The sequence below is a fragment of the Embiotoca jacksoni genome, unplaced genomic scaffold (assembly GCF_022577435.1).
Source record: "Embiotoca jacksoni isolate LCO1_2020_lvr unplaced genomic scaffold, fEmbJac1.0.p SCAF_8, whole genome shotgun sequence".
In the NCBI taxonomy this organism is placed as follows: Eukaryota; Metazoa; Chordata; class Actinopteri; family Embiotocidae; genus Embiotoca; species Embiotoca jacksoni.
Window position 1 is genome coordinate 2,097,184 of NW_027185436.1, and position 12,558 is coordinate 2,109,741.

The window sequence follows — 12,558 nt, forward strand, 5'->3', positions numbered from 1 at the left end:
AAAATGGATCAAGTTGGAAACAAAATGAATTTAACACTGAAATAGTTTTTCTTTGTTGTCTTCTTTTGCCATTTCCACACATTTCTTAAGATTTCTCACTTACATTACTGACCTTGTTCTGTATAAACTATAAAATATCACATAATTCAGCAGCGCTGTAAGAAGACCAAGTCTAAACTAAATTATTGTAAAACACCTGTTTGGAAAGAATAAAGTTCAAAGATCCAAAACTGGAATCATTCATCAAAATATGAAAGAAAGCTAAAAACAGAAATGATGAAAAGACTGAAACAGATTTTATTACAGAGGATATATTCTACTTTACAATGTTGTGTTACTAAAACAAAGATGCTGATAACCTGAAATATCTTTCTGGATTATCTGATGTTTAACTTGATTTTTACAGACATACACTACCGGGTTGTAGACTGAAAGACAACAGACTGAAACTGACTGACTGTGGGAGAAATACCAGTATTGAGGTTATTACTTGAATTTGTTATTTTTCTTTTATGCTGTTCCCTTGATTTTCTGTGCGTGTTAATAACTATAATAAATTGCAGTTCAGTTCCTTGTTTTAAACTGCAAACATTTGCCGTGTTTCATTCACTCCCAGAGCGACCTAAAGACAGTCCTAAACTTAACACAGGAAATCCAGTGTGTTACATAGACTACACTAGTTATTAACTGCTCCTCCGAACCGAGTCTCTGGTCCGAGTTATCTGCTGTCAGCTCCAGGTGTTACAAATAGCTGCCTTTTGTACACAGCTGAGAGAATATGAGGAGCACTCGTTGACCATCAGCACCAAGAGTGACGGCTGCTCCACTGAGCCTGCATGTCACTTTGAGGAACAGCACTGGAGTCCAACAGGCTGATTAGAGGCAGTTCAGAGAGTGAATGATCTCCAGCAGGGGGCGCTGTCACACAAAGTAAAACACAGATGGACGGCAGACTGATGCTTCTCATGGAGCTGCACAATAAGTTGACTTTAGTGTCGGATCAAACAGACGATCCAGTCAGAGACAACAGCAGTTTATCACTGTAGAACAAGAACCAGCTTCCAGTCACATTATTGATCAGGGCGGCACAATTATCACTAAAATGGCACCAATGTGTCTGATAAATCATGACTGGAGGATTTATAGAAGCTGAAATCATGAATGAAAGTAAACAACTGTGCAGCCCTACATATAAACTACTTGATCTGTCCTCCTCTCGTCTCTTGAGGTCAGTGAGAGCTCTGCTGCCTTCCTGTCAGCTGTTTAGTCAGATGAAGCGTCACTGAGATCAACTGGAGCCGCTGTGTTCACTCTGAACTTCTGCCATCTTCTTTCTCCAGTGACTGAGTTGCACTGACAACACTGAGTTGGCTTCTCTTCGTAGGGTGTCTCTCCCTCTTTTCCCCTCCCTCTGTCTCCAACCTTATTCAATCATTTCTCTGCAGTTGTCTCTTTCGGTCACTTTGGGTTTCTTCTGTATAATAATACGAGTCCTCTAGTTCTCTGATTCTTGGGATTATTGCTCTGTTCTCTTACGTGCTACACGTGTTTCTAACTTCAAGACAATGTGTTAAGGTGTTATCCATAAAATGACAGTTTCAATAGAAACTTCAAGGTCTCTGTGTTTAAAGACGTAAAACTGCAGCGTGGTTTTGATCTTTTTTATTGACAGAAATAAACCAGAACATAGATGAACTCACATTTCTGACAGTTTGATCATATTTACTCATCAGGTAAAGAACTGAAGTTCTGAATGCAGCTTCAAGGAAATCCACAGTTAACAAGAGGAAATCCTGAATGTGATGATGTTTCACATCTGACAAATGAAGTGAGAGTTTCCATAAACACACCAGAACAAACAGCAGCTGAATGTTCAGGAACTATGAAATAAAGTATTCACTGCAGCCACTAAAATACACTCAATACAAAGACTGAAGGAAAAGTTCATCATTCATCAAGAACATTTGCTCCAATGTGAACCATCACTGTGTTTATCTGAGATGTTTATTATTTTATGGGAATTTATGGACTAAAATGATCAACAGGTTTATTAGAAATAGTCTTTAGTTGCAGCTTTAATCAAAACAATCTGCAGTTTTCTTATAAATTCTCAGTTTGTTCTGAAGCTTGAACAGGAATATAATTTGTGTTGAACATTATCAAACAGTTTCCACAAACTTTTCAAACAGTCAAGAAACAAACATAAAGAAGGAGATTTAGTTTGTATGAATAAAAATGAATGAATGTATAAAATATATCAGACAGTCAACAGTAATCTGCACTGATGCACATTTTAAACACATAACAGGTGAGTTATTACATGAACGTCCACTGTTTGGTCCGTTCTGCACATTAAACATGAGCTTTTATTAAAACAAGTAAAGTAATGAACTGATTTATTCTAATTTGGAAAAAATAAACTATCAAAAGTAAATGTTAAATGTCAAAAACAAAACCAGGTAAGATGAAACTTTTCTGTGCTCATATTGTTTAACATTAAAACCTTGTTAGAAACCATTTTGTTCAAACTTGATCTTCATTCTTGGAGAATTAAAGAACCACATTTATGTTTTAACATCTTATTCAGTGATATTTCATGTTTTGTAGAACATAAAACAACAAAGGAATGTAATTAAAGTCATATTTCTTCTTTAACAAGGATTTCTACATTTTCTCACTTAAAAAAGAACAAACTAGAAAAGTTTAAGATTCAAAGATAACTTCCCCCCAAACAAATCATCACCACACAAACAACTAAATCACTTCCCTGAATCACTCTGACAGACTTTGATATCAGAAGTTTTGGCATCACCAGCTTTTCCAATATAGAAATATGGAAAGAGTTTCTCAGTGAAAGTGTCTCTGTGAGTGTAGATGTGAGTCATGTCTTCAGGGTTGTAGAAGGACACCTCCCCCATGTCATAGTCCAGCTGGACTCTGATCCTCTGGAGACTCTTCTTCACTCTGACAGTCTTATTAAGACTATAAGTGTATTCTCCACTGAGATGCAATAAACACCAGACTCCATATTCTGGTGAAGCACTTCTTTCTCCCTTCCTGTCAAATGACTCTTTAACTAAACCTATATTCCAGCGAGGATGGTCTCCCACCTCCACCTCCCAGCTGTGTTTCCCTGAGCTGAAACCCTCAGAGCCCAGAACAGTAGAATATTTAGTGTTTCTCTCTGGATTGTCAGGAAGCTGCTGGTTTGTGTCTCCACGTCTCACACTGATCAGATCATCAGACAGATGGAGACATTGGGGTGCAGTGTTTGGGTCCAGAATGACAGGACTGAAGTGGACCTTCTCCTTCATCTTCTCCCAGACTCTGAAGGACAGGTTGCCCAGGTGTTTGGCCACATCTATCAGCGCTCCTGAGACCAGCTGTGGATCTGACAGTGAGCTCTGGGCTCTGGCTCTGGTCTGAGTGGCTTTATAACTGCTGAGGAACGGCACGTTGTGTTTCTGCAGGTCTTCTTCAACAGCACAGATACTGTCTGACAGAGAGGACATCTGCTCCTGAATCCTCTTCATCTCTCTGCTGATAGTCTTCCCCTTCTGCTCCTCTTCCTCCCTCAGAGCTGCCAGTCTGGACTCCTCTTCCTCTTTCAGGAACTGGTGGATCTTGTTGAACTCTGCTCTGATCTGCCTCTCTGTGGACAACAGCTGCTTCTTGGAGTGTTGACTCATTTCATTGTATGTTTCCTCCACTTGTTTGTATTTGTCCTTCTTGTCCTGCAGAGACTTTAAGTCAGATTTCAGCTGCTCCTTCAGATCACTGACTGCTTGTTCTACAGGAACCACTTTCTGAGTCTGGTGGAGAGAAAACTCACAGACAGGACACACAGCTCTCTGCTCGTCCTCACAGAACAATTTGGGTTCTTCTTGGTGTTTTCTGCACATCACCTCCATCTTCGTCTGTTCGTTTTCTGTCTCAGATGATCCAGATTTCTGTCTCCCAGCAAACAAGTCAGCCAGTTCCTTCAGTGTAAAATTCACTCCAAAATGATCTTTAGAAGATTTTCTTTTACAAATTGGACAGTTTTTGTTTCCAGCTTGTTCCCAGAATTTCTTGAGGCAGCTTGAACAGAAGTTGTGGCTGCAGCTCAGAGACACAGGATCTCTGAAAGTCTCTGAACACACATGGCAGCTCAGGTAACTTTCTAAAAGAGATCTCTCAGCCATTTGTAATTGAAGTCTTTTAAAAGCAGGACTCACCAAGTTACAGTTTCTTCAACTTTCCACTTAAATTCCTCCAAATAAATGTTGTTCAGCAGAGATCTCACACCCTGTAATGGCGTCTCCGCTCTCTTCAACAATGTCAAAATCTACTTTCATTGTCTCTCACCTCGTCATGTGTTAAACTATTTGCTGTTGAAGATAAAATGTAGTAAAACTGGTTCCCTGTGAGCTTTGAGCAGCGTGTTGAAATGTTCACTGTTCACTGGAGGACTAAAGAACAAAGTTTAAAGTGATTTTAAGAACTGTACGAATTTCATGTTTTATTACGTTAAAAAGAAAGAAAGAATAAAAACAGGTTGTGCTAACATGTTTCCTGTTTCTGCAGTCAGAAAAGCTGCAATGTAAAGTGTCTCCAGCAGATGGTGTCAGGACGTCTTCCAGAGGGACATTTTGGACTTTTCTTTGAGGACAGAACAACTTCCTTGTTGTAAAGTTGGCAAACAGAATGAAATGCTCACATCTTAATATATTCATGTATTTTCTTTCTTTTTAACGTAATAAAACATTAAATTGTGACAGTTCTTAAAATCACTTCCAACTCTAACAAAGTGGAGGTTTGTTCTTTAGTCCTCCAGTGAACAGTGAACATTTCAACACGCTGCTCAAAGCTCACAGGGAACCAGTTTTACTACATTTGATCTTCAGCAGCAGTAACAGGAAACATGTTGTGCTGACATGTCAGCATGAACGTGTTCATTTACACTTTGATTAAATGTTGGGATTCACTCAAACTTCAGCTACATGTGGCACAATAAGTGGTGCACAGCTTATTGAATAAGTCATGTTTTGATCAAATGTAAGTACAGAAGGAGTTTTATATGTTCTGAATGTGTTCTTTGTGTTTTTAGGAGAAGGAAGATCTGTTTTAGTAAAAGTCAAATGTAGGTCCAGTGTTGTTCATCCCAGTATTAAGCAGCAGTGTCAGTAACCAGCCAGCAGGTGTCAGTGTCGTTGTGTGAGCAGCGTATACTAACCACGGTATTAAAACCACCTATGCAGAGGCAGTGAAGAGGGTCAGGCAGAGTGGAGGAACTGATGGAAGAAGTAAAGCAGCTTCGTGCTCTGACTAACACAACCGGAAATACAACACCAAGTTCACATATGATCAAGGAGAGCACGAGCTTTCGGAGCTGCCTCGAGCCGACGGACAACACGAGCTTCTCCAGTTCGCCGCTGCAGCTTAACTTCGCTGAACTCACCAAGACGCTGACAAACGAGGTGAACTCCTGGTACACAGGTGTTTGGACAACTCCCGTCTCTTCACAGAAACTCTCTCCAAAAGTCGACTTCTTGTTCACACAGTTTTTACTATCCTGTGTTTAGATGAAGTATTTCTCCGTTTCGAGCCGCTCGTCTGTTCAGGCCGTCTTCACTTCTCTGCGCTCAGTCTGCTACCTGGAGGGGCGGGACTTAACCTCCTCCTCCAATCAGAAACCTTAATTGCCTGATATAGCCAATGAGAACTACGTCTGAGCGAAGTGGCTATGATTGACACCGTGTTTAGCAAATAGACAACAACAAAGGAAACATACAATAACCCGCGCAGTTTTACTACTTGGGTTACAAATAGATGGGGTTAAACACAACAAAACAACACAACTAATAAATAAACACCCAACAGGACGATGTGAGTTCTGCAAAATACCAGAATCTGAACATCTTATCATTTGTCATTGCCAGAAATTCACAGGACAGCGAGACATGTTGAAGAGGAAGCTGAGAGTTGAGGAACTTCATCTAAAAGACACGTTAACCTTATGGGCAGGAAGTGTGTTGCAATACTTGAAAGAAACAGGATTGAGTAAAAGAATTTAGTTCACTGAATTGGTGCAACCTTTGTTTTGTTTTTGTTGTTTTTTGTAAGGGGATAGATAACTCTGGTCCACACTCCCACACAGTGGAAGAAGAAGAAGAAGAATCCACTGAAAGATATTGTTTCATTTCCAGGTCAGCTGTGAGGTTCTGTGACCGTCTGGGTCAGGACCATGGTTGGACTCTGCTTCGGTGATACTGTGTGATGTGTTGAATGTGTTTATGAGCGACTCGCTGTACGGACCGTGTGAGTTAGTCTGTTAGCAGCTGATGTGGAGGTGTTAGTGTCAGCTTAGCAATGAGCCCTTCTGAAGAAGCCCACGTTGTTCATGTTGTACTTTGACTGTATTACTGTTCATGATCGTTAAATAATTGATGTGGTGTTATACTGACAGAACATTGTTCATATAGAGACTAAAGAGGGTTTACTCAGAATAACAGGAAAGATGATGGAACAGTTAACTTTTGTGGATTTCTGGTTTTTGTATATGTTAAGAAAGTCAGATGAGATTCTCTGTTAGACTTGAGCAGAAAAACGCTGCGTATCGATGATTGATTTACACTTTTCAGAAACAACTTCAATAAATGTGGAGAACCAGATTGGATCTTTCTGAGCTTCAACAAGATATTTCGACCTCCTGTTCTGACAAAGCATTCAAATAACACAAGACACTCATACAAACATGAACAAACAAGGCTTTAGAAACTGTACAGGTTTGTAATGGTTGAATGTTCCTGTAAATCATGTCATCATACAGTCTTATGACATCTAATAGAGAAACAGGGTTCAACATTACAGGCTTTGATTTCCCTCATGTTGCTGTTGTTAGGATTCCTGTCTGATCCTGTGTGTTTTCCTCTGTTTTACCCCCCATCACCTCTCCTCCTGTGTCCTGTCATTCCTGTCTTTGTTTTGGTCTCTCCTGCAGTACCCTCCTCTGAGGTCCATCATCTGCCACACCCAGCTCCGTAGATCCAGCTGGATGCATTCCACCAATCACCTCCAGCTGGATTAAATACCCCGGTCTCCCGTCAACTCAGTCAGTCCGTCCGTTTACCTACCTGACATCCCGGAAGTCTGTCCGTCTCCTTGTCTGAGATTCCGGTTCTGACTCCTGTTTCCTGTTTCCTGCCGTCCAGTGTCGAGTCTCGGGTGTCACCTGTACGAAGAAGCCTTCCAGTTCGTTCCTCGGAGATCAGCTGTCGAAGGTTCGGCCATCCTGTGTAGATTCCTGGGTGTCACGCAGTCGATCCTGCCAATCAGCTGCTGGTGGAGAACCTCGGGATTCCCCAGCGAAGCTCCGCCCACCCGGCTACTTCAGCTTGTCTTGTTCTGAGTCGGTCCTCGGGATTCCCTCAGCTAACCTCCCCACCCCCACCCCGGCTGCCTGCCTGTCCGTCAACCTGTCAGCCACATTCACGGAGGAGCCAACTTCCGGCTTGGAGTGGAATAGAGAATATCCGCATTTGGACTCAGACATTTTGTGTGCCTCCTGTTGGTTATCTATACCGAGGAGAAATAAAGGACTTGGTTCACCTAAGATTCTGCTGTTGTGTCTGCATTTGGGTTGTTTGAAGCACACCTCATAACAGCTGTAACTCCTCCAACATGGCAGTATCGTCTCTCATCACCACCAAGAAATGTTCTTTAAGTCTTTGTGTCTCTGTTTCATTATTTGTTCATGACATGCAGGAAGTGTTCAGGCTGCAGTGAAAATGATCTGTTTAATAAATCTGTTCAGAGACATTCATCCATTGAAACATTTAAATCCTCCTGACTGAATCTTTTGTATTCGTTTGGTTTTAATATAATTCTTGACGGTAAGAGACAGTCGTTCAGGTTGGAGGACTTGTTGAATGGTAATGTAGAAACTATGTTGTTTACTAGTGAGTCAAACATTGTTGATTATATGTTACAAGGCAACAAGTATTTTAATGTGAAGCAACAACTAATGTGATTCAACACAACGAACAGAGATTCAAAATAAACAGTAAATGATTTCATGTGATTGAAATCAAAGATTTACTGAAGATTTTACAGATTTAAAAACATGTTCAGATGTTTGATTCATTAGTCATCACGTGACATCTGTCAAAAACAAATCGTAAAAAAAATACATTTTCCAGACGACATGATGATTTGAAGATTATAAAGTTGAACAAAAATGAAACCCAAGAATAAAGAAAACTACAGAACCTGCTACACAACAACTTCATCAGATGTGACTGACTTTATTCTCTATGAAGTCCTACTAACATGTTGAATAAATAGAAAAGACTGATCCAGCTTCACATCTCTGTTTTCTCACATCCTTTATTTAACAATTAATCCTGAATACAGTTGGATTTGAAAGATTCCTTCAGAAAGAGGAGAAAATCTACCATGAACACTAAATACATCCAGATCACAGGATCACATTTAAAGTTGATGTTCAGGATGAAAACCTGTTCAGGATAAGAAAGGCTGCTGGACATCGGCCCCTTGAACAAAGTCCACTTCCTGGAGGCGGGGCTTAATGATCCTCCTCCATGGAGAACATGCAGGAGCTCTCCAGGCTGCACAGAGACCAGGATCCTCTGGACCGAGTCCAGTCCTGATCCGGTTTGTTGTGAGACACTAGCTCCTCACTTAAAGACCGACTCATTAAAAGATGTTCTGCTTTAAAAAACACATATCATCGAAAACCACGACAACGAGTTTTTCTTCAATATCAGTAAAATAAATGAGAAGAGAAGAAAGAACAGAAAAGATGACAAGAATTCAACATGTATTATTTTCAGTAATCGTTTGTATGTTTTACAGCTGAGGTTTGATGATGGTGAAAAGCAGAAAGTCAGCAGAAAGGACTCATGTCAGACAGATAATATTAAAAGTAAATCATTTTTAAACAGGTTTCTGATGAAGTGTCCCATCAAGAGACATGATTAATATTCAATAAGGAAACAGTGTTATACTCATATAAATACATATAAGTAACTGTAAATACTTTCATCAACCTCTGCAGTGAACATTAATATTAAAAAGGTCAGAAAGTGGAAATAAAATATTCAGTGTTGAAATAACCAGCCTGAACAGATCTCTGTCTCCATCGTGTGGTGATCACAGGAATTAAAATCCCTCCATTCAATCACATCCTGAGTGTAAACTGTACAGTCAGTGGAGTTGAAGACATTCTGCAGATGGAAGAATTATGTCCCTAAAAAATGGATCAAGTTGGAAACAAAATGAATTTAACACTGAAATAGTTTTTCTTTGTTGTCTTCTTTTGCCATTTCCACACATTTCTTAAGATTTCTCACTTACATTACTGACCTTGTTCTGTATAAACTATAAAATATCACATAATTCAGCAGCGCTGTAAGAAGACCAAGTCTAAACTAAATTATTGTAAAACACCTGTTTGGAAAGAATAAAGTTCAAAGATCCAAAACTGCTCTTCCTCTGTATATCTGATTTTGTAGATAGTACTGAGTGAGGTCGTAGGTCACAAGATAAAGGTACAGAGATGTTGTGACTGAGACTATAGAACCATGTTGTGCCAAAGATAGACCAATATTTGACAAGTATGATGAGTTCATTATTTTTCCATCAGTCTCCAAATGTTTGTTGATGGGTGACAGGTGTGAACCAGTTACTACGGAGCCATGCTGTTTTCATTTTACACGGCATCACACCCTTATGGGGGGGTTGTACTTGCCTTATATGCAGTACAGTAATCCTGGAAGTAGACATAGCTGTAATAGTTATCATTTATTCAAAAAATTAGATTTATTTTTTTTTCTTCATTAATATTTTTATGTTCAGGACATTCTTGTCATAAAAACATACGTTTCTGCTACTTTTGCTGCCACGTTTTTCACTTTGTGTATAACTGCACTACAGTATGTGGGTTAAAGGAGCCGCTGGACATTTTTGAAATACACTAATTTGCTTTGTAGCTTAGAGTTACATGAAGATTATTACGACTCTCATATGTTTGAAGCTGTGGCCAGGAAACTGTTCACCTATCTATGATACTATTGTGAGTCGAGCTCGGCATCAAAGAAAAAAAGGAGGAAACTGCTAGTCGTCCAAATCCACCTACCTGCAGCTCTACAGCTCACTAATTAACCAGTAAGATCTCTTTGGCTTATCTCTGTAAACATAATCAGCTGCTGGCAGTAGCTTCAAATGGATTGTGCAGAATTTAACATTTGGCAACAAAGCAAATCAGCTTTTTGATTTAGCTAACATTATTGAACTGCTCTTTGACCTCGGGCAGCTCGGTGTAAGTCACACTTTCATTTGTTGTATTTGTTGTTTTTTTCCTTCTCAGGGTTGAATGCTGTCGTTTTGTCTGTCAAGAGAGTCTCTCTGAGGAGGAAGAGGAAGAGGAGGAAGGGAAGAAAGAACACATCCAGTGTCGGTTTAGGAGCCGGGGCTCCTCGCCCTCCAACAACAAACCTTTCCTCACTGGACGCCCGGTCTCAACCCCCAGCATGCATCTCTTCTTTTACTACTCCTGCCCCCTGTCTGTCACTTACCCAATAACCCCTTCTGACAACCATCCAATGACAGCCACTCAACATCCATCAGCTTGACAACCTTAATCCCCCCCTCCTCCCCCACAGCTTCCTGTTCTTCCCTCCACCACACTGGCTGTTTGATGGGGGTGGGAGTGTGTGCAGCACTGGGTGTGGTTCCTTCTTCCTGTGGTCTCTTCCTCATCACCACAGTTTTTGTGACACCAACCCTCTTGTCCTCCTGTGAATCCACACTCGTGTGACATAAACACTGCACTGGAAATACAGTATGTAAAGTTTGAAGTAAAATCTATTCATATCATTACTATATTACTATTATTATGATTATTACACATTTGCAATTGTATATGTAATTTGTATAATTCAGAATTCTTGATGCCAGTGGTTTCTGGAGTTGAAGGAAATCTTTTTTTGGCTTTGTTTTTTCTCTATCTTTTTAAGGAAGCATGTTTTTCCCCCCAATATTAACAGTGGCTGTTTTTTATTGTGGCTATTAAGTGGAAAATTATATTGGCAGTTTTTGTAATTTGCTTCTTGTACATTCGCTATAATACTGCGCCCAAAATCATAGTTGACATGTTTCTGTTTGTTTGTTTTGGTCTTTTCTTTTTTCCCCGTTTGTTGTTGTTTTTCTTGCCTTTTTTTGGAGGGGGTGTGTCTGAGGTGTCATATGTGAATCAGACCGTGAGTCCTTATGCGTGTGTGTAAGTGTGGTTATTTAAGCCAGACACATAGCTAGTCCAGTCATAATAACTCGGTACATTAAGCTGTTGTTTGTCCCTTGTTGCCGTGTGAACGGCAGGTGGGAGGATGAGTTCAAACTCAGTGTCTTCCTGCATCAAAGCAAAACAAGCAGCAGGCCATGACGTGACTGTTCCATCATGATAGAGCTGGGATGGTGTGTAATGTCCTGTACGCTGGTGCTCTGACTGCTGAGCTGTAAAACAGGAAGTACATTGATATTTTCTGTGAAGTGGAGCCTTGTTAATTGTGTTCTGTCTCTGCAGGAGCTGCAGGGCCTAAGGTGGTGGGGTTGGTGCCTCCTGGTGTTGGTGTCTCCCTTCAAATGCTGTGTGGTTTAGTGCACCCCTGGTTCTGAACCCTCACGTGTGCTTGTGTGTGTGATTGTGTGATCGGGGTGCCTCCTCTTTTTGGGATCCTCATCTTTAATGGTCCACCTCTCCACTGGTAAGCTGCAGCCCTGAACATCTTTTTAAATAACTGTGTAGGTTAAAACGTCTTTATTAGTAGTTAATGTTTCAAATGAAATCTGATTGAACCACCGTATTGAATATTGAATGTTATAATGAAGAATAATTGCTTGTAATTGAACCACGTCTCCTGCTCATCAGTATAACGAACCTGAGTGTCTCCTGAGTTCTTCATACTGTGTGGGGCAAAACTTATTCTTCAGGTGAAATTCCTAAAGTGGCGTTGTCGTACTCTTACTAATAATATTGGTTCATGTCCTTGAAACTCAAACCAAACCCTTCTCGCGCCACATTAAGAAAGTCAGATGAGATTCTCTGTTAAACTCGAGCAGAAAAACGCTGCGTATCGATGATTGTTTTCCACTTTTCAGAAACAACTTCAATAAATGTGGAGAACCAGATTGGATCTGTGTGTAAAGGACCTCTAACACAGTGTAGAGTATTTTAATAGTTTGTTCTTTTTCATGTCTTTTATTTTGAAGGACTGCAACCGGAAGAAGCGGTACGAAATGGGAAGTCGCCAAAGGGACGAGAAAAGTGCTAAAAAGGAGGAAGAAGGTTCCGGTTTTGTTAGTTTAGCACCTGGCCGATATGGACACAAGGTCAGTACATGTTCAAGATCATTCTGTGGAAAATATTGTTTCAGGTTGCTGCGGTTTTTATGTTTTTGTGTCATTAGTGAAAGAGCTCAAGCTAACAAACTGCTGTTTCCATTGAACGCACCGCCGCGTGGTTAAATGCAGCATGTTGGCGGGAAGGATATGGTCAAG

The 12,558-nt window shown here is 40.4% G+C and overlaps 1 protein-coding gene across 1 annotated transcript; it reads right to left on the reverse strand.

The window, feature by feature from the left end:
- Nucleotides 1-1,647: 1,647 nt before the first annotated feature.
- Nucleotides 1,648-4,295, reverse strand: LOC138191502 (nuclear factor 7, brain-like). Its single transcript, XM_069138360.1, has one exon. It carries the CDS (start codon nt 4,182-4,184, stop codon nt 2,760-2,762), a length of 1,425 nt encoding a protein of 474 aa, XP_068994461.1. The 5' UTR covers nt 4,185-4,295; the 3' UTR covers nt 1,648-2,759.
- Nucleotides 4,296-12,558: the final 8,263 nt, after the last annotated feature.